Source organism: Canis lupus, chromosome 11, assembly GCF_011100685.1.
Source record: "Canis lupus familiaris isolate Mischka breed German Shepherd chromosome 11, alternate assembly UU_Cfam_GSD_1.0, whole genome shotgun sequence".
Lineage (NCBI taxonomy): Eukaryota > Metazoa > Chordata > Mammalia > Carnivora > Canidae > Canis > Canis lupus.
This window is the reverse complement of record NC_049232.1, coordinates 74,486,825-74,509,754: the sequence shown is the minus strand read 5'-3', so window position 1 is coordinate 74,509,754 and position 22,930 is coordinate 74,486,825. Positions and strand designations below refer to the sequence as shown.

At 40.9% G+C, this 22,930-nt stretch overlaps 1 protein-coding gene across 1 annotated transcript in view; it reads right to left on the bottom strand.

The window, feature by feature from the left end:
- CNTRL (centriolin) overlaps positions 1 to 16,550 on the bottom strand; it is a 78,510-nt gene extending 61,960 nt beyond the window's left edge. Inside the window, 5 exon segments of the mRNA XM_038553260.1 lie at positions 1,847 to 1,988; positions 3,740 to 3,870; positions 7,166 to 7,296; positions 9,328 to 9,575; positions 16,418 to 16,550. Of these exon segments, the coding sequence (XP_038409188.1) occupies positions 1,847 to 1,988; positions 3,740 to 3,870; positions 7,166 to 7,296; positions 9,328 to 9,544 (621 nt within the window). The 5' untranslated portion in view covers positions 9,545 to 9,575; positions 16,418 to 16,550.
- Positions 16,551 to 22,930: the final 6,380 nt, after the last annotated feature.

Genomic DNA, 22,930 nt, shown 5'->3' with positions numbered 1-22,930 from the left:
GTATAATTTAATTTTAAAATAATAAAAACACACCTAAAGGAAATAATAAATTAAGAAAATTGATAGCAATATGGCAAGGAACCAATTCAAGGAACCCATTACCCAAAATTAGTGCTTGAGAAGAGAAACAGAATGGGAGTATGTGAATATCTATAATGTATCAGGGCAATATTAGGCATTTTCCATATATTGTTTCTTTTATGATTCCTCACAACAACCTGTGATATAAACACCATTTTAATTTTGTAGATGAAAAAAACTGAGGCTCGAAGAAGTTAAATAACCTGCCCAAAGCTCAGAGATTACAAATGAACAAAACAGGATCTGAATTCAAGTCTGTGTCACTTTCAACCTATTATTCTTTCACTGTACTGATTGAATACATCAAAAATATGACTACTGAAAAGATTGTGGCAAATCTTCATATAATAGTTATAATTGATAGTTAAAAGAAATAAGTAAGGATACAGGGAGATACGCACATTTTTGAAGATTTTTATGTTTATCCCAAGACAGATTTTAAAAGGTTGAGAAATGCTACTCCTAATACCTAGTGCAAATACATCTCCACTCACAAGTGAATGTGTATCAATCTCTTACTGATGCTAACGTCAAATATAAACTGAGATAAGAAAGTCACGAAAAATTTAAAATGGTAATAAATATTTATTGAATGATTTTCCTGTTAACATCAGTTGACACTGAGTACTAACAATCGACTACTTAGAGGAATATTTATAGCAAATTTTAGATTCGTGGCTACCTCTTTCCATCACAGCATAAGCCCCAAGAGCTCTAAGGTGATGCTGTGCAACATGGGTTTGGGCTCTGAGGCTCTTGGGCTGTTGCAGTGAAATGGTACAGGGTCACCTCACCAGACTTACAAAGATGAAATAAGAAACCACAGATATTGCAAACTGCACAGCAATTAAACAAATGCTGTTTATTATTAATGACTTCCCCTGATGACGCTTTTAGGAGTTAGTGTCGTAAAGTCTTTAAAACATTTTCACATCTATCATTTTATCTGAGCTCCAGAACACCCCTGTAAAAAAGGCAGGGAAGGGTTTGTTTTCTCCAATTTACACAATGAGTTTTAGAGAGAGAATGGAATTCTCCAAGGTCACAGAAGGCAGGTCTAGACCTAGAAAGTACATCTTTTATTGTCTATTTTATGACTGATGTTCCTTAAATTAAGCATGATTTTTCCAATTTTAATATAGATGTAAGTAAATTGTTTTTACTTAATACTTATTGAACATCTAACTGTATAAATGTCAGAAAAAAATAATAAATTATACTTCAAAGAAAAGCATACACGATTATTAGATTAATGTGAGCCATGATGACAATATTGCTCTACAATAAAAGAGCTAGTAATTAACCTCCTATAACACCTGACACTATAATCAAGCTTAATTCAGAAGTCTGAAAAAAACAAAAAAAGAACTTGGTTCCAGGCATTCAGGACCTGGATTCTGGCACCAGTTGTGTGACTTTGGGTCACACAACTTAACCTGGAAAAAGACGGTACTACCTGATAGTATTCAAAAAATAATCTTTTATTGCTTCCATAAAAAAAAAGTTTTCTGAGGCTCAAATGAAATGCTGCAAAATCCTAAGAGGTCAACTCTCAGGTACATGGAATCATGCAAAACCAGAAATGCCTATTTTTAATTACTTAGATAGTCCCTAGAGGTTATGTCTGAATTTGACGTGTGGTCAAAGGACCAAGAATCTTAAAAGAAGAAATCTCATTTTTTAAAGACTTAGATTTTTATCTTTTTTTCAACAAGTCTAAAAATTTGAAGAAAAAAAAAAATCCTTGCTACTTTGAATAACTTACCGATGATATCTTGTTGCCTTTCAGATTCAGGATTCGCAAAGATTTTAACTTCTTCCCTAACCATACTGGGATATGTTCGATTTCATTTCCTGTAAGGTTCAGCTTTTGCAGATTATATAAATTTTCTATGCCTTCAATTTTGCTGGAAACCAAAGGGTAAAAATCAAATTTAGTAAGTATAATGACAGAGTCCCTCCACTGTATGTTTAGAATAAATAGCCTTGGTTTTATGTGGAATTACTTTTCATAATTATAATTTGCTAACCCTTTTTATAAACAAGAACCAAACAAAAGTGGCTAAAAAGAAATTGACCAGAACAGCTAAACTGCCAATTCTTCATTACTGGGTCCAGGAATCCTATCTTACCATCAGACTTTAGGATCCTATAACACCAAAAAGAAGAGTCTATCCATGGCACTCTCACTACCCACTGTGAAGAGTCCTGGGGGATAGCCAGGGGAGAGCTGAAAAACTCAATAGCACATACTCCTATGTTACAGCCCTGCACAAGAGAGATCTTATTACCTTAAGTCATGACCAAAAGATTAGCTATGACAGTAGGATTTGGCTGCCATTTTGAACTGAAGGACTCACTAGGACACTATATTTATAAACATATATATTTTAATCAGAATATTTAAATCAATAAAACATTTATCATTCATATTGATGAATTTTCACTGATGAAATATTTTCCCAATTTAATTGTCTGTTTAATTCCTTGGTAAATTTTCCATATGGACAAATATTTCCAAGCTTCTTCTCATTTTTATTTTATTGAAATTATTTTTATCAGGATCAACTATTTTTTATACAAACTTTGTATTAAGGATTGATTCTTTTCCCTCTTTCATTTTTTGCCCTATTATAGCTTCTGCCAGTATTAGTGGTTTTGTTTTTTGGCCAATACGTATACCGAGTCTAAGGTGGAGGGAAAGTATACAGATGTAAAGATTTTCAAGATTTGATAATTGCATCATGTTAAAAAAAAAAAAAAAGAAATGAAAAGAAAACTTGTTATAAAGATTTCATTTATCCGAAAGACAGAAAGCACAAGCTGGGTTGGGGCAGGGCACTGAGGGAGAGGGAGAAGAGACTCCTCACCGAGCAGGGAGCCCATGCAGGGCTCGGTCCCAGGACCGAGATCATGACCTGAGCCCAAGGCAGACACTTTTAACTGACTGAGCCACCCATGCGCCCTTATATAACAAGTTTTCCATGTGTGGTTTTTTGCCACTGTCAGCTTATGTTTTATTTCTCACAGTAATATATATTATGAAGTGGAAACATGACTGAGTGTATTTCTTATAGCAAAGAAGAACATCAGGATAAGCAAATAAGTTCAAAATACACTGAAATATGTTTAGGATCAAAACGATTAAAACACTGCTTCATGTCAACTTTCTTAATGTAATAAGGCAGTGGATCAAAGACTGAAAAGTTCCCATCAAAAATGGAATTAGGATAAAATTTTGTACTCGTGTTATCTCCTTTGATGATCCTGGAAAGATACTGGGACACATGGGTGGCTCAGTGATTGAGCATCTGCCTTTGGCTCAGGTCGTGATCCCGGGGCCCAGGGATCGAGTCCTGCATCAGGCTCCCCTTGAGGTGCCTGCTTCTCCCTCTGCCTGTGTCTCTGCCTCTGTGTCTCTCGTGAATAAACAAATAAAATCTTTATTAAAAATGCTAGAAAGATATTATTCTTTTCTTTAGTAATGCCAAAACACGAAAGCAGTTACCATATGTGAAGGGCTTGACTAGCAATGAATGAGGATCCAAGTGCCTGTTGTTTCTTTCATAGGACTTTCAATTCAGTAACGTGGGCAGCATTAATCTACTTCTTTAACAATGACAATCTTGCAGTGCTACCTGAAAAAGTATTTACTTACCGGATTTTGTTATACGATAAGTTGAGTTCACGTAATTTTAACAGTTTGTCCACTTTCTCAATCTTTCCTATTAGATTATAGCTGAGATTCAGTACTTCAAGTTTAACACATTTTTCCAAATTTTCGATACACTAATTGGAAACAAATGGATAAATACTTTATATGACAGATGCCTTGATATAAAGTACAACATGTATGTGCATCAGGGGCTGTTTTGATCAGTCACCAGAAAATAACCCTTCCTGCTCTCCTGGACAGTCCCTTGGTAGGGTTTCCCTTGACCAGGAATAGTAGCTCTCCTCAACCCTCAGTGGATAACATTTCCTGTGTATCAAGAAAATCAGATTATCCAACAAGAATTCCACCTCAACTTTTCCTCCACTTCAACTTTTCTATGCCTCCCCCTCCTCTCCTTCCTTCTTCAAAGTTCAGCTGGCACTTATGCTCTTGTAGGACTTCATCTACCTCCTCTCACCAGGCTCTTGCATCTTTAATCTCTTTCTCTCCTGGATCTTCCCCTCAAGTTTAAAAAGTCATTACTCAATAGATACCCATTAAGCACTTACTACATACCAGATGCAGCACTAGGCAATAGATACCAGTGAACTAGACAACCCCCCCTGCTACAGGAGGCTTTGTTCAACAGGCTCAGTCTCCTCAGTCTCCTTTGTATACAACAAATCACCAAGCACTGAATCTGTTTTCCTACCAAATTCTCATTTTAGGTCCTTTATTTGTGGCCACGTTCTCATAAAAGTTGTGTACATTTGCTCATTCTGCCTTCCACTTATTCTATTGGGAAGGCAAAATATCTTCTGCTTACTATGTATTCAAATTGTTCTCTCCAAGATTGTCATTCATCTATCCATCCCACAAATATTTATCAAACACAGATTATGTGCCAAGAGCTGTTCCAGGTACTAGAAATATATTGGTGAATGAGGAAACCAAGGTTCTTGTTTTCATTCACAGAGAAAGTCAATAAATCAACATTTTCAGACGCTGAAGTGTACCAACAAGAAAATAAAGATAACATGATGTGACTGCATGCAAGGCACCCAGAGGGCAGATTTGTCTGCTGTGTCCACTGTGTAAGCACATATGCCTGGCATATGGCGGGCACTGAATAAATATTTATTAATAGAAAGACTGAGAGTCACTGAGAAGGTAGCCAATTGCAACTGGGTGATAAGAGAAGACCTCCCAGAGGAAGTACACTGAGCTGAGACCTAAATAACAAGCCAGCTGTGTGAACACCTAGAGGCAGGGAATAACAGGCAGAGAAGAAAAATACAAAGGCCCTAGAAGATTGAATTTGGTTTGTGAAATAGAAAGGCTTTTTTAACTGCCAAATCCAAACAACTTCTAAATTTTCATCCTACTTAGTGGTTCTGTGACATTTTATATCATCCATTTCTGCTTGAAATTCTCCCTCCTTTGGAATCCATTCATCATACTCTTAGATCTTCTGTTTTAATAGCCCCTTCAGACTTTTTCATTGTATATGCCTCTCCTGTGTGTGCTTTCACTCTCTCTCTAATTCCCCCTCACTATTTATCCTCTTAATCCCAGGAATTCCTCTAGGAAGCTCTACGTTCCCAGAGATCAGAAACTAAGCTTATTTACCTGTATATATTCCTATAGCTTAACATAACGCCTGGCGTATATAACCTGGCGTATATAACTGCAGTAAAACATTTACTACTTTGATTTCATTTTTGCAACTTGTAAACTCTAGAATGTCTACTTTTTCCTTTTTTAATTACACAAGACATAAATATATTCTAACAGAAATTTCAAACAAAACATAAGAAGCTCTTTTCATCAGGTCTCCAGACCCCTGTAAAAAAAAAAAAATACCACTGATCAAAGGTAACCAATGTTAAGAGGATGACATATAAGCATCTGTATCTTGTTTATATCCACATACATGTATAGAAAAACAGAATTTTTAGACCTTACTATACAAAATGTTTTAGAACTTTTATCGTTAAATATACCGTGGACATTGTCCCACATTTATACATAGAGCTCTACTTATTTTTTTTAAGAAACTCGATAGTATTTCATGGTCTACAGCATCATAATTTATTTAACTGATCCCCTATTGACAGACATTTGGTTATTTCCAATTTTTCTATTTTAAATAATGCATAATAAATATAACTATACAGACACTTCTAGGTACATGTAATATCATTAGAACAGACATCAAGGAGTAGAACATCTAGGTTGGTAAGTATAAATTCAGTAAGTATAAACTCAATTGCTGGATCAAATAAGTACACTTGAAATTTGGATAAATGCTACCAAACTGTCTTTCTAAAATGCAGGAGCAATGTATATGCCCCACCAAGACAATATGATAATACTCACTTCCCACACCTTTCTGAACACTGAAATAATCCTTTTAATTCTTCTCCATTAGACGTACAAGAATGAAAATTATATCAAACTATTGGTTTATTTCATATTTTCTATATTAATGAGGTTGAACATACTTTCATGTTATCATTAGCCATTTACAACACTTTTGTGAACAACCCTGTTCATATCCTTTGCACATTTTCCATTGAGCTGTCTGAACTGTCAAGACTCTTTATATTATATGGGTATTGTTATTATATGTAAAACACTCCCTGCCAGTTTGTTGTTTTTCTTTTTACATTTTAAAAGATATCTTTCATTAAACACTTTTTAATCTTTATGTACACTAGTCTGTCAATATTTTTCTTTGCGGTATTAGAGTTGGTGCTTGCTTAAAGGGCCTTCCCAACTCTAAGATTCTAAAATATATTCTCCTATATTCTTTCCTAATGCTTCTATCATATTTTTGTGGGTTTTGTTTTGGTTTCATTAAATCTTCAACCTTCTGGAATTAATTTTTGAGACTAATGTCGTAGGCATCTAAGTTCATATTTTTTTCCAATTAAAAAGTTTAAGTTGTTTTTCACAATGTGTTCATGTTGTATAGTTTATGAATAAAGTAATAAACACTCCAGAGCAGGGATCAGCAAACTTTTTTGGAGAAAGCCAGATAGTAAATATTTTTGGCTTTATAAGCCATATAGTCTCTGTGACAAGTATTTACTATTGCTTTTATAGCACAAAAACAACCGCAGACAGTATGTATACAAATGAGTGTGGCTGTGTTCCAATAAAATTTTATTTACAAAAAGAGGCCCAATTTGGCCTACCAGTTATAGTTTGCCAACTCCATCTCTAGAAAGAATCCAACAATGTATAGAATAGGCGCTTATGAATGTGAAGATGGCATACTTCTGATAATAGAACTTTCTCTGGAAACAATACAAGCTCTGCTACAAATTAGGTGACATTAGGATGAGATGCTACTGTAAATCTAATACAATCTTTTAATTTTCAGTTTCAAACACAGAAAAATTAAAAACAATGCTTGTAACCTACCCTGAATTTCTTGCCACCACCTTTAGCAAGTGAAAGGTTCAGAGATTTTACCAAGGCCAAATTGTCCTGTTTAGTAAGTTTTCTAACAAGGGCCTCTGTAATATATCGGACTCCTGCATGTGAATCAGCTTCTGAAATTACAGAAACAGATCATCATCAGTAGAAAAGGACATCTCTGAGAAATGCATTATTTTGAATGTTATATAACAAAAAACAATGGGCAGCCCCTGTGGCGCAGCGGTTTGGCACCACCTGCAGCCCAGGGTGTGATCCTGGAGACCCGGGATCGAGTCCCACGTCGGGCTCCCTGCATAGAGCCTGCTTCTCCCTCTGCCTTTGTCTCTGCCTCTCTCTCTGTCTCTCTCATGAATAAATAAATAAAATCTTAAAAAAAAAAAATTTTGGGATCCCTGGGTGGCGCAGTGGTTTAGCGCCTGCCTTTGGCCCAGGGCGCGATCCTGGAGGCCCGGGATCGAATCCCATATCGGGCTCCTGGTGCATGGAGCCTGCTTCTCCCTCTGCCTATGTCTCTGCGTCTCTCTCTCTCTCTGTGTGACTATCATAAATAAATAAAAATTAAAAAAAAAAAAAAAAATTTTAAGCCATGCAAATATAAAAACAGCTGGTTAGTTCTAATTGAGATGTTTTAATAATATCCTACTTTAAACAGCATTATATCATAGTAATAACTACAAACATATATAATAAGGTCAATAAGTTATACTTCATAATTATTATTATAAAATATTTTATATTTATAAAACTTAATTTGTATGACAAACCTTTTAAATAGAAATTACTATTCCCATTTATTTAAAAAAATTATAATAGTTTGCCCAAGATCTCGTGGCTAATGATGTGCAAATCAAGGACTTGAACCCTGGCAGATGAATCCAAAACTCATACTTTTAATTATGAGTCAGAAAACAATTAATGCTGGGTTCAGTTCCAGGCTGTACAACAAAGATTCCCAATGATTATTTATAATAAGTTAATATTACATTTATTTTGGTTCAAAATAAAATGATTTTTTTCCTTTAATTTGAGCAATTCTAGGAAAGAAAATCACTAATATTCTAAAATATTAATGAAATTAGAGTCAGCAACGTACCAAAGGGCAGCAAAGGTATAGTCTAAACTCAACTCTTGGGATCCCTGGATGGCTCAGTGGTTTAATGCCTGCCTTTGGCCCAGGGTGTGGTCCTGGAGTCTCTAGATCGAGTCCCACATCAGGCTCCCTGCATGGAGCCTGCTTCTCTCTCTGCCTATGTCTCTGCCTCTCTCTCTCTCTTTCTCTCTCTCTGTGTCTGTCATGAATAAATAATTAAAAAATAAATAAATAAACTCAACTCTTGATGAGTAAAAACTGATCAGACAGGTAGCTGTGATTTTATGACTGCACAAAGAAATCACATAGTTTTCATTCACAGTCATGTTAAATAGTCTCTTAGACAAAAATAATATATTTCTGAAAACAGATTCCCACACTAACAGACTGCTTGTAAGAAAAAAATAAAAACAAAACCTTGGTAGAACATAGACATGTCCCTTACGGGGACATGATAAACAATTTGCTGATAAGCAGACTGGAATAATAGCCCAGGGGTGGATAACATTTTTGTACTGAATTAAGGTACTCCACTCTGAAGTGAATAGATCTGCTTTTCCTCTAACCAAGGGTGATAGTAAATTTGGCATATGGGCTTTAAGGCACTCTTAAAGGCACCACAGGAAATAAAGCTTCCTCTTTCTGGAAACCCTTCTCCTAATCCTTGCAGACAGCTTCATCCTCATCAGAAGCCTTCAAACTCCACAGTCTTGATACACTTTCTGTTGGTATAAACAATAAGTCATGTCAGTATGAAGATATGTATTTCACTTGGACCAGAAATATAAGTTTGGTAATTTTCCATCTCTACTTAAGAGTATGTGTTCAAACTCTTAGATTAAAAAGCATTATCTTGGGGACCCCTGGGTGGCCCAGCGGTTTAGCGCCTGCCTTCGGCCCAGGGCATGATCCTGGAGTCCCGGGATCGAGTCCTGCATCGGGCTCCCCGCATGGACCCTGCTTCTCCCTCTGCCTGTGTCTCTGCCTCTCTCTGTCTCTCGTGAATAAATAAAAATCTTTTAAAAAATAAATAAATAAAAATAAAAAGCATTACCTTTATGGTCTTGGTAGTCTAAAACCACTGTGCTTTCATCTGTAATCTCAACTTGCTCATGCCACGGTCCTCCAAAATGAAAAGGCAGAGTCTCAGATCCACTTAGAGGCGAAAGTGACCTAGATCTCATATTGGACGTAAGGGATGGTGGACTAGGAGAGTGAGATGATGGTGGCATCTTTGCTTTCGAAAACTTTTGCTGAGAACCTTTCTTCATGGCAAGAATAAGGCCAGATGTCCATCAAAACCTGTAAAAGTTTTCAGCATATTTAACAAGGTTAATTTTTTAGAGCTCTTGAAACTATTAATCTACTTCTAGAATTTTTTTAAAATTCTGTGCCCAAAGTGGGGCTTGAACTCATGACCCTGAGATGAAGAAACACATGCTCTAACAATTGAACCAGCCAAAGGCTTCGATTTCTAGAGTTTTGAAGATGACAAAGTTATAAACTCAGAGGTTATACATGCTAGAAAGCATATTATTCCAAGCTGATGGGAGCAGATACTGCTTCAAACACTGCTGATCACTTTTCAGTGGGAAAAGAGACTTCCAGAGGGTCCTGGTTTGTTTGATACCTGCTCCAGCCAGAAGTCTGACCTGTCATTTCTCTTCTCTATTGGACCAAACTAATCACAACACTTCTCATACCCACAAAGGGTCTTGGAATGTAGGAAGCTGGAAATGTTTGGCAACCAGCAATGTTTAATAATGACGAGTACTCCCTCCTTGATGAAGTTTCTTTTTTGCTCTGGGACACCACATTCTCCTGGTATCCTCCTGCCTCTGTGGCCACTCTTTGGCTTCCTTTGCTGGCTCACAGTCCTCTATTCAATCTTTATTTATTTATTTTTTTTAATTTATGATAGTCAAACAGAGAGAGAGAGACAGAGGCAGAGACACAGGCAGAGGGAGAAGCAGGCTCCATGCACCGGGAGCCCGACGTGGGATTCGATCCCGGGTCTCCAGGATCGCGCCCTGGGCCAAAGACAGGCGCCAAACCGCTGCGCCACCCAGGGATCCCCCTCTATTCAATCTTTAAATGTCAGAGCTCCTCATATCTCTTCCATTTTCTCTTCAAACTCATTTTAGACAATCTAATGCATACCCATGGTTCCAAATGTCACCTCTATACTGATGTTTATATCTTCAATCCAACCTCTGAGGTCCAGATACCTGTTTCCAATTGTCTACTTGATATCTCATTGCCATCCTAAATTCAACATGCCCAAACAGAATTTATCCCTTCCCCCATTCCTCCCCTCATTTTCCTCCCATAAAGAACAATGCATGAATCATAAGTGTACAGCTCTATTTTTATACAGTGAATACAACCAGATCAAGAAACAGAATTATTACCAGAACCCCAGAAACCACTTTGTGCCCCTTGCATTCATTAACCCATATACATGAGTAATTACTACCCTGATTTCCAATACCAGAGATTTTTTTAAACTATTTAGGATATTTAAGTATTTCTACATGCAACATGGGGCTCAAACTCAACTCTGAGATCGAGCTGCATGCTCTTCCAACTGAGCCCATCAGGCACCCCATAAACTATTTTTGAACTATACGTAAATGAAATCATAGAATATCTTTTGTATCTGCCTTCTTTGTTAAACATTATGCTTCTGATATTCATTCATGTTTGTCTCATGCTATTTGAGAAACATCTAATTGCTCCAAACTCGCATGCCTACTATTGCTAGTCCACAAAATCAATTTTGTTGAAGTTTAGGTCTTTCAGAAGAAATGAAAGCATTTATTAGGTGAAAGGAATCTTAGTTAAATCCCTTACTTGTCAGAAAAGAAAATTAAAGCCCAGAATGGTAAATGACTTGGTCAGACACAATGCTAGCTGCAGTAACAATGAGAATCAGGATTCCTCTCAAACTAATTTGTAAGTGAAATCACATAAACTAATCTAATAGAATGTAGGTTCCATAAAAGTAGGGATATTGTTCACTGATTTATTCCAGGCCTAGGACAGCGCTTAGCAAAGAGCAGATAATGAATATTTATCTAATGAATTATTCATGAAAAACTGATAAATGAATTTATTTAGTACCTTGACAAAAGGCATCTTCTTGTGCAATATTAGTCCTCCACACTAAGAGTCCTAATGTATAAGGCTAGGTTTACACAAAAAAGATCTTCATGATATATAATTACTTTTATAAGTACAATCAATCTAAAAACATTGCAAAAAATTTAAGTTTGACAAACTTTTAGACAAAAAATATCTTATAAAATGGATAGGTATTGAGCAAGGCTATTTAACAATGATCCTATTTTTGCTCAATATTCATAATCTCCCCTACTCTCTTCTTAAAATGTGAAGACAAAACACAAATCAATTTTTAGAAAAATTATCAATTCAAAAATTTGGGGCAGCTCCGATATGAATGCTATATAAATTGGTATTAAAGAGATATTATGGGACGCCTGAGAGGCTCAGTGGTTGAGTGTCTCTGCCTTTGGCTGAGGGCGTGACCCCAGGATCTGGGATCAAGCCCCACATTGGGCTCCCCACAGGGAGCCTGCTTCTCTCTCTGCCTGTGTCTCTGCCTCTCTCTCTGTGTCTCTCATGAATAAATAAGTAAAATCTTATAAATAAATAAATAAAGTAAGTAAGTAAAGGTTTGATATGTAAACACCTTCACAGGTATATGAGTATTATTATACAGGCTGGAATTATAAATAAACTAAATTGTTAAAATGGTTGGAACATATATATGGAATAGAGAGGGGCCATTAATGTAGTCAATCAACTAACCAACAATTAGCAGATGTAATACCTTTGAATGATGATATAGTCATTCTCAGAATGCTGATCTTACCCAAAACATATCTAGAATTCCTCTTTGGGTCCTGCTTTCAGAATTAATTTATACATCTCACCAGAAAATCAGACCCATCATTTCAGCTACACTTTAACTTTCCCAATTTGATCATTAACTTTACAATCTGCCAAATATTATAATAAGCTATTACATCACATTAAAAGGATTAAATACAACAATTCCACAAAATAGGTGCTATTATCTCCCCCTTTAAAGACTACAAGGTTAAGTAATGTGTTCAAAGTCCCATAACTAATTGGTTAATCCAAGGCTTGGATTTCAAAGCCTGTGTCTTCATTACTGTGTCATACTGCTGACTGAGTTTTCTGGAGTACAGATCATGTGTGATTTGCTCTCTAGAGCCTAGCATGGTGCCTCACACAAAATAGACCAGAATAAATGACACTAAGTGACCTTGATCAATAGATACTGTAAGACAATTCCTGAAGGAAAAACAGAAAATTTAATATATAACATCACAGAACTCATGATCTAGCTTCTTAAGATGACTAGTTTGAAGAGAATAAAAACCTGTGGTATCTGTTTTTAAAAAGTGATTACTATTTCAGTTATACATCACAATATGGTGCAACTGCCCTATGCCAATAGTCTAGTTCACTTTAAACTACAAACTTCTATGTGTCTTTACCTTCTCTTTCATTTTTTCATATTAAATTATCAATATAGGTCAGAAAAGCCTGCTCCAAGTCACATAACTGATATTAATGCCAGTGACAACACTGTTGGTCCTAATTTACCAAGTGTGGCAAAAACTTTTATTGCTATTATCACATCACTCTGCCATGGAAAAAAAAATCTCTTAGTAATACTGATTCTGTACCGGCTTGTAATGGTGTCTCTTTCTAAATGAGAATAATATACTTGAGGACAGCAAAGAGGTATGTGCTTTAAAAATAAAATTGTAAAAATAAGTAAACAAAGAAGATAAAAGAGAGTTATATGGATTCTTGAATTACATGTAGTTTTCATAAGGACAGGAGATTAAAAAATAAAAAAGGGGAGTGACAGGGACCAACTCTCACTTCTGTATACCTTTCTCTACCCTGTAACAAGATAGAAAATTATATTATTAGAATAATAGATGTTGCCCTATGCTACAGAGATATGCTTCATACTTTTTTGAGTTTCTTGGCAAAAAAAAAAAAAAAAAAAAGCACATCTTATATTACATAATTATTCTGTATCCCACATCTTAATCTTCTCTCTAAATCTTATAAATTCTTATAATACTGAACCACCCTGAATTCTCCTCATAATATCCTAATGACTAAGACCTTTCAGGCCTTACTAGACTATTATGAGGTCCTCTGTTACCTCTCTTGATCACAAAAACTCTGCTTTACTCATTTGTAGATTTTAAGAAAATGTATTAGTGGATTTCTGTAATCCAGATCAATTCCTTTCTTTTATGAATTGTAACATGAAAGAGTAAGTGATAGTTCCAAAGTCACAGTGCATTCCCAGATCCCCTTCCCGGGTTGCCAGAGCTCCTGTAAGGCCTGGACACTGAAACAACAGATATGTATTATTATCTCATAAAATAGCTAACTCAGTAACAGTGAACTGGGCTGTGTTTGAGAATGGCTAGCATTAGTTCAGAGACGAGCACCTAGACCATAAATTATCAACTACAATTTTAAGGGAGAGATGGGGATGTTGTGTGAGAGATGAAGATGTAGTTTGCAATCACACAGAGACCCAGCAATAAAAAAGAGAAGACAGCGGACAGGTAGGGCTAGAGTGTGTGAAGGAGTAGGACAAAGAAAAAACAAAATAAGCAGGAAAGTGCAGAGCTGGAGACATATTTTGAAGGCCCAGAAGGGGGTCTGCAGTACAAGAGAAAGTTACTGGAATGATGTGATCATCAGAGTCATATGACCAGGTCAGGAAGCACTGTCCACCATATCACGCCCTTGCCTTGACACACAGCTTACTAGAGATCATACCTTGCCCTCTAATCAGCTTTTCCTCACACTTCTAATTTTCCATCTCCTTTGATCTTCTTCAAATAAGACAGACCTCCATTATCCCCAAACCCTCTCTTCCCAGTCCACCCCAATATGCAAATAACCATCCCCATTTCTTGACCTCCATATCCTGCTCCATCCTGTAGACTTTTAATCATAGCTCAGTACTTTCCCTACAGTTCTACTTCATCCCATACCTTCTGACCCATTTAACTTTTAACCTTCTCTAGTCCTTTCAAATATGCTGATTCCCACCTCTCTCCAAAGGTAACCCTCCCATCTTGTGCTTGTCAACCTCTGCCTTCTATCCTTCATCCCATTCTCATGGCCAAGTTTCCCCACAAATTCTGCCCCAATTCCCTAACCTTGGTCTCCATTTGTCTGTGGTTCTTTGGAGTATCCTACCTCCACACCTCCGTATCTGTCCTGATTCTCCACAGTACTCATCTCAGCAAATATCCTGACATCCTGATCCATTCCAATACCAACTTCAAATTATTCTCCTCCTCCAACAAAACAGCCAAACCAACCTCTACCATTGCTCTTCATTGCAGTGTGACTGCTTCGCTGCAAGCCTTTTGCTCCGAACGCTCTGACTTCTGTGCCCTTCTTTATCCTATTACTGTCCTGGGTTCTCCTCTCAAATCTCTCTCCGTTACTCTGGTAACCTAAAACCCAGGCTGCCCATCTCCTCCTATTAATTTATTTATTCAGTAAGTCAGTTGTATTGAGTAACTTCTATGCACTAAGAACTATGTCAGGCTTCAAAAACAGAACTGGGGAGGCAGGGTTTCTACACTCAAGACGCACAAAAGTCTTCCATCTCCCTATTATACGCGGTCTTGGCCCCAAGGAGTCTCCTTTATAGCACCTTACAGTGTGAACAACTTTATTCTGGTTTCTAAGCTATAGGAGAGCAGAGATTCAATTGTTTGATGTATGAGTATTTGAGTGAATGAAAAAACGACTGTGCTAAGCACTCTAAAGACATTATGAGCAAGTTGAAATTCCCACCGAGGACGTGTAAGGGCAGAACTGCCACCTTATTTCTCACGTGGCAGTCTTTGAGAAGAGCCTGGATTCCGGAAATAAGCAGCCTGAGTTCAAAACCTGCTTCTCCGCTTCCTGTGGGACATTAGGGAAACGGACCTCGGTGATGCTCAGTTGCATCGCTTTTAGACTGAAGATGGTTACCTCATGCAGCTGTTCGCAATTCTGAGTTAGTAAAGGACTTGGAGCGGAATTCGGCACCGGGTGTGCCCTCTAAGGTCAGCAGCACGTATTTTTACAAGAGTAAAATGGTACATTTTAAAACAGTAAAATTGCTCAAAAAGATTAAGGAGGGCGTCCCCAGTCACAGAGCGGGTCAAGTCACGTTTACACGGGGGCGGAGTCGAGGCCTGAACCCACCTTCAGACATGAAAACCACTCGTCACACCACAGTCCTTGCTCTTCCGTTTAGCACTTGTCCCCAGTGTCCTGCCCTCGCCCCGCCCCAAGCTGCATCCAGGCCGCAGCGAGGCACCCGAGGGACCTGAGGCACCTGAGGCACCTGAGGTGCGCACGCCGCCGCCCACCCCGACCCCGTGTCCCGCACACGACCCCTCCCCCCTTCTCTCTCTCAGGTCTTCCCCCTCCCCCTCCCTCCTCCTTCCCGCCTCTCTCGCTCCCCCTCCCCCTCCCCCCCATGCCCCCTCCCTCGTCCTCCCCCTCCCTCCTCCTTCCCCCTCTCTCCCCCCTCCCCTTCCCCCCTCTCCCCCTCCCCCCTCTGTCCATCCCCCTCCCTCGTCCTCCCCCCTCCCCCTCCCTCCTCCTTCCCGCCTCTCTCGCTCCCCCTCCCCCTCTCTCCATGCCCCCTCCCTCCTCCTTCCCCCTCTCTCGCTCCCCCCTCCCCTTCCCCCTCTCTCCCCCTCCTCCCACCCTCTGCATCCCCATCCCCCCTCCCTCGTCCTCCCCCTCCCTCTCCCTCCTCCTTCCCCCTCTCTCGCTCCCCCCCTCCCCTTCCCCCTCTCAACCCCTCCTCCCACCCTCTGCATCCCCATCCCTCCTCCCTCGTCCTCCCCCTCCTCCCCCCTCCCCTCCCCGCCCGCCCGTTCCGGGCCCTCCCCTCCTCCTCGTCCAATCCCAATTCCCAGGAACACGCCCCCGCGCCACCCCGTCCCCGCCGGCCCACCCCGCGCCCTCCCGCCGCCGCCGCCGCAGGGCCCCACGACCCCGCCCGGTGCCCGAGAGCAGCCGCGCCCGGGCCCAGCACCCACCGCCGAGGAGCCGAGCGGAGCAGGCCGCGGGACGAGCGGTCGGAGACGCGCAGCCCGTCCCCTCAGGCGTCCGGCGACGCGCCCGCCATCTTGTTGTGTGGCGCCGGTTGCCCGGGGCCGCGCGCCGTGTGGGCGGGGCCAGCCGAGGCCACGCCCCCGCGCCGTTGACGGGGCGGGGCACGCCTCCCGCCGCTCTTGCCGCCCAGGCCGGGGCGCGGTTCCCGCCGGGTCCTCCCGCCCGCCCTCCGGGTAGGGTCCCCCTGCAGCCCCGCTGCGGCTGCGCGGCGCCGAGGCCGGGACCCGGGGCGCGGGGGCGCCGGCGCGGGCCCGACCGGCCCGACCGGCCCGACCCGGGGCTCGCACGCGGGCGCCAGCTCCTGGGCGGCGGGGGCCGCTGCCAGGCTCGCTCTCGGAGCCCCCCGGCCGGACGCGGAGGCCCCGCGGCTGGGACTCCGCTGCCGCCCGACGTGGAGCGGGTCTGGGAGCCCCCGCGGCCGAGGGCACTCGCGGAGCGTCCGAGCGGGCTGCAGCGGGCTCGCCGGGACCTGCTGCGTTTCAGCGCGCCCACCGCGAACAGCGTCCGCGTGCTGTGACTCAAAGATAAAAACAGCGTCGGCCGGCCCGGGGCTCCGGCGTTGAGCCGCCCACTCTCGATGGCCTCGGGGTGCGGGATCCATCCGGCCCCAGGTCGGGCCCGCGCTCCAGGTCAGGGTCTCGGGGTGCGGGATCCATCCAGCCCCAGGTCACGGCCTCGGGGTGTGGGATCCATCCAGCCCCAGGTCAGGGCCACGGGGTGTGGGATCCATCCAGCCCCAGGTCAGGGTCTCGGGGTGCGGGATCCATCCAGCCCCAGGTCAGGGCCACGGGGTGTGGGATCCATCCAGCCCCAGGTCAGGGTCTCGGGGTGCGGGATCCATCCAGCCCCAGGTCAAGGTCTCAGGGTGCGGGATCCATCCAGCCCCAGGTCGGCCCCGCGCTCCAAGTCACAGTGTCACAGTCTCGGGGTGTGGGATCCAGCCCCAGGTGAGGCTCCACGCTCACGGGGGAGTCTGCTTGGGATCTCTCTCCCTCGTCATCTGTCTCCCCAGTTTCTTTCTCTCTACATATATAAAATCGTTAAAAAATAAAAAATAAAAAAAAAAAACAGAAAACAAAACACTGTGGTCAAGGACACCTTCTTGCACCCCAGCCTCGCATTCCCCAGCTTGTACCTTGCACCGTGTCACCAGGAGGCTGCACACTCTCCAGAAATCTCCAATGCTGTCAGTACCTCTCTTTTACCATAATCTTCGAATCTTAACGACTCAGACTCATTTGCTTGAAAGACCCCCACCAGCACAGTGCTTCATTATGACCCTCAGTGCCTCCTTCTTGGGTTGCTCAGTCTGTTTCTTCTTTCATGAGACGGTTCATGGTCCATCTTTGTAACACTGATAAATTCCTCAGATCTGTGCCTCGGTTTCCTCATCCATGAAATGGGATAATCATACCTACTTCTTACGGCTTTCCTGATAATTATAAAAGCTAATGCCTGTGAAAGAAAAGTGCCTGTCCCATAGTAAGTTCTCACCATGTTTTTAGATATTTTATTATTTGACAAAGCATTTTCCAGAAGAAGTGGTATTTCATCCTAAATTCTCATCCTAAAAGAGGAGGATAATTTAGTCCAGGTGCTGGAGAGTGGGGGAAGAGTTCACTTGGCAAGGGAAAAAAACTGCAAATTCAAGGGGAAGGAGAAGAAAGACCTTGACAATCAACTGGATGTTAAGTACATCATTGTAGTTGGTGCAAAAATCTGGAATGGAGAAGCTAGAAAGAACGTGAAAGAAGGGCCGAATTCTAAGCCACATTGGGCACTTGGAGCTTTTCCTCAGGTCAGAAGTGGAGTCACCTCAAAAGGAAGTTTGGGTGACCTCCAACAGGGGGCAGTATTCACATTTACATGAATAGTGCCGCCACCTGCCTCCCGCTGTTTATGCAACAGAGAACTGGAGTTGTAGAAAAGCTGAAATTCTTGAAAATCTCCAGATTTTATTTTAATTTATTTATGATAGTCACACAGAGAGAGAGAGACATAGGCAGAGGGAGAAGCAGGCTCCATGCACCAGGAGCCCAACATGGGATTCGATCCCGGGTCTCCAGGATCACACCCTAGGCCAAAGGCAGGCGCTAAACCACTGCACCACCCAGGGATCCCTGAAAAGCTCCAGATTTTAAATTTAAAAGGAGGTTGTATCCATTTTTCCTCTAAGTTAGATGATATTTGTTAGTTTGCAGTGTGCACATTGCTGAATTACAGTTATATCATTTTTTGTTTGTTTTGACATTCATTTCTCTTTCTCTTTTCCACCAGAAAATTGGATTTGTTGGGTAACTTCACTGCCATGCTTTGCAGTCTGTAATGAGAGTTAGGTGGGTTCCATCATCTAATCGTGGTGTGCTGCTGTAGTTCATTATCAGTGTTATTATTTATTTATTTTCTATAAGATCCCATCCTTTCACTCATGAGAGACCCAGAAAGAGAGGTAGAGGCACAGGCAGAGGGAGAAGCAGGCTCCCTGCGGGGAGGAGTCCAACACAGGACCGGATCCCACGACCCCGGGGTCATGACCCAAGCCAAAGGCAGATGCTCAACCACGGAGCCCCTTAGGTGCCCCATTATCAATGTTATTAATACCCATCAAAAATATACACAACGTCCAGAGGATGGTGTGAAACACTTTTCCTGTGGGTAGTCTCTCAGTCCATATCCAGTTAACCTTAAGAGGTTATAGTCCCTCATTTCCAAATTTTCCTCCTTCCTCCAGATCCAGTACCCTCTAGGACAGTCTAGCTTGAGGGTGTTGGATAGGCCTCAGGCCTTAGAGATGTCAGAGGGGAAACCTTCCTCTGGGTAATTTGAATATTAACTGCCTCTCTTAGCATACTAAAAGAACCTCCTTCCCCAGAGCAAGGGTGAAAACTGGAGAGGAGTGAGGGTACCTCATTCATTCTACACTGATTTGTATTTAACTCTTAATATGAAGAAATTGTTTCTCTTCTGTTGCATTTACAATACAAATATTAGCCATGTAGAGTGGCTTAGCTGTCCTTCGTTTCTTTCACAATGAAAGCAAAGTTATTGTTTGTTTGCACTTGCCTCGTGTTTTGAAACCTCATTTAATGATTTTGCAAATTTCATTTCAGAGAAGAATCAGATGAGCTGGTCAGGCAGCAATGACAACTTCGCTCACTGCCATTCCTTTCTGTGACTTTAAATGTTAAATTACGGATCTATTTTAGAATAAATGCATGTTAATAAATAAATGATTGTTTTTTAATGTCACAGAAAGGTATACTTTGCAATATAAAATCATGTACTATGTCTAGATGAAATTTTGCATTAGACGCTTATGAATATTGATGTTAAAAATAACCTAACCCTAAACAATAATACAGGATGGCCCGTCTGCAAAATATTAAATTCCTTGGGCGCGGTTTGCAAAGCCATTGATGATCTCTTCTCAATGTACTGGGTTCATTTATTGTTTTTACTGTTGTTCATCTCTCCTGCTGTCCTCTATTCGTGTTGTCTATATATATTAAGACCCTATTATGTGCCAGATTTGTGGGAATGCAGTGGTGAATGAGATAGACGCAGTTTTTATCCTGAAAGAGATTGCAAATACAGAAAAATAAGACCCTCCGATGATGGCGTAGAATTACAGGCGTGGTCGTGTTCCATGTGAATCCATGCATGGGTTGGGTCCAGAATGAGAAGGACCTACAACATCCAGTGATTTATAACAACCCTATCCAGGAGAACCTTGAGCTGTTTCTAGTGCCAGTGTTTGTAATGACACTGAGACTGCCCTGTGAGTTCAGATCTGAAGACCACGACAGACCTTTTGTGCTCAGGCAATACCTGAACCCCTCTGTCTCTGAACCATACTACCTGAATCTAGACTGCTATCTATCCATCTTCAGGGCTAGAGTGGCTCTGTCATGTGACCAGAGAATATTTAAGGCCAGAACAGCCTCCAAATGCTACTGGCTTTGTATCTAGCTTTGAAATGTTTTAAGCTCTAAATTCCTGTAACTTCCTAATTTTAAAGGTTTTATAAGTTAGCATTTTGAATCTCTGCAAAAGGGAAACCCTCTCCTTCAGAAGCATTCCAGCTAATAAATGCAAGTGAAATGCCCAAGTTAGGAAATCGCCATTTTGCAACCCTCCACATATTTGATTCAGACACAGGTCATTAGTAAATGTTAAAACCGTCCTATGAGGGAGGCCTGGGTGGCTCAGTGGGTTGAGCATCTGCCTTTGGCTAAGGTCATGATCCCAAGTTCTGGGATGGAGCCCATGTTGGGTTCCCTGCCCCTCAGGGAGCATGCTTCTCTCTCTCTCCCTCTGCCTGCCGTTCCCCCTGCTTGTGCTGGCTCTCAATTTCTCTATGTCAAATAAATAAAATTTTTTAAAAAACAATACATGTAACATAGTTGGGGAATAAAATATTCCCTTGGTCTCAAAATATCACCCTACAGATAACATCAAAATGGAATAAATTCAGAATTATCTTCCCATCTCCATGTAGCTTGACTCAGGAGCTTGAACTCCTCTTAACTCCCTCTTGTAATGATTTCTGGGGACCTCCTTAGTAATTATGCCTTGGGTGGCCTTCACCTAGGATAATACTTAGGTTCCATCTGGCACTCTAAAGAGATAAAAGAGAAGAGACCAAACTGAATCTTAAGAGATGGTCCCGTAGAAGAGAATCTGCCTCTAATACAGTGGTTCTTAGCCTTGGCTGCATATTTAATTATCTGAGGAGCTTAAACATACTCATGCCTGCCCACACCACACAGAGACCTTAATTTAATCAGTCCAAGAAACAGCCTAGGACTCAGGATTTTTAAAAGCTCCCCAGATGATTCTAATGTGCAGCAAGACGCAGAATCACTTCCCTAGTTGGTGGTAGAAGCTAAAGAAAGAAGCATCATTTGACAAAATCAGCATGTGATTTCTTCAATTTGTTCAGTTCCTTTGTTCAATAAATATTGCAAAAATGACTCATCCCTGCCCGCCAGACATGACTACATTTCATTAAGGGAGTCCAGGCAAGTAGAATATAAAAAGAAATTGGTGCAATTGTATAGGAAGTGTTGAAACTCAGTAAGAATAGGGTCTTCAAGCCACACCCAGAAAGAGGCATTTGTCCTCTTCAAAGTAGATCAAGGAAGATATCTTAGAAAATAGGGTTTGTGAGCTGAGACCTGAGGACAACCAGTGGGAGTAAGTCCCACGAGGAACTTGGGAAGAGCATCTAAGGCAAAGGGAATAGGTAGCCTTTCAAAGACCAAAGATACTTGAGAGAGCAATGGCAGGAAGCTAGAAGTTCATGGGCAGGGTTGGAGCACAGTTGGAACAATAAAACCGTAAATTAGGGGTCACAGCCAAAGCAGCTAGATGAGCCATAGTAGGTGTTAAGTCTGTAGGTCAGTTAGGGGCATATTGCAATCTTAACAACGTTAAGCCTTCCGACTCAAACATGGGATGGCTTTTTTTTTAATTTGGGTTTCCTTTAATTTCTTTCCACGTGTTTTATAGTTTTCAAAATATAACTTTTATACTTCTTTGAGTTTTTCCCAGAGTATCTTATTTTCTTTGATGCTATTGTAAATGGAAGTGATTTCTTAATTTTATTTCAATTTAATCATCGCTACTATATAGAAATACAATTGACTTTTATATAGAGATCCAATATCCTCAACCTGGTTAACCTATTTCTTAATTTTAATGGTTATGGGTTTTTTTTTAGTGGATTCCTTAGGATTTTCTACGTACAAGATCATGTCATTTGCAAATAGAGATAGCTTTACTTCTTCATTTCCGATATTGATGCCTTTCATCTATTTTTCTCACCAAACTGTCCTGGTTAGAACTTCCAGTATAATGTTGAATGGAAGTGGGGCAAGTAGGCATCCTTGTTTTTTCCTGATCTTAGGAGGAAAGCATTTAAGTATGATGTTAACTATGGACCTTTCTTAGATGCTATTATCAGGTTGAAGAAGTTCTCTTCTATTTCTAGCTTGTCAAGTGTTCATTGTTTTGTTTGAAATCATGAAAGTACTGAATTTTGTAAAATGCTTTTCCCGCATCTATTGAGTGACCATGTGGGTTTTGTTCTTCATTCTGTTGTTACGGTCTTTTACATTAATTAATTTTGGGATCTTAAACCAGCCTTACATTTCTGGCTTAAATCCCACTTACTCATGGTGTATGATTTTTTTATATGCTGCTGGATTTGGTTTGCCAATATATTGTTGAGGATTTTTGCATCTATATTCATAAGTGATACTGTCTCTAATTTTCTTATGATGTCCTTGATTTGGGTATCAGAGTAATACTGGTCTGATAGAATAAATTGGGAAGTGTTCCCTCCTCTTCTATTTTTTTGTAAGAGTCTGAGAAGAATTGGCATTAATTCTAGAAATTCACCAGTGAAGCCATTGGACTTGGGCTTTTCTTTGTAG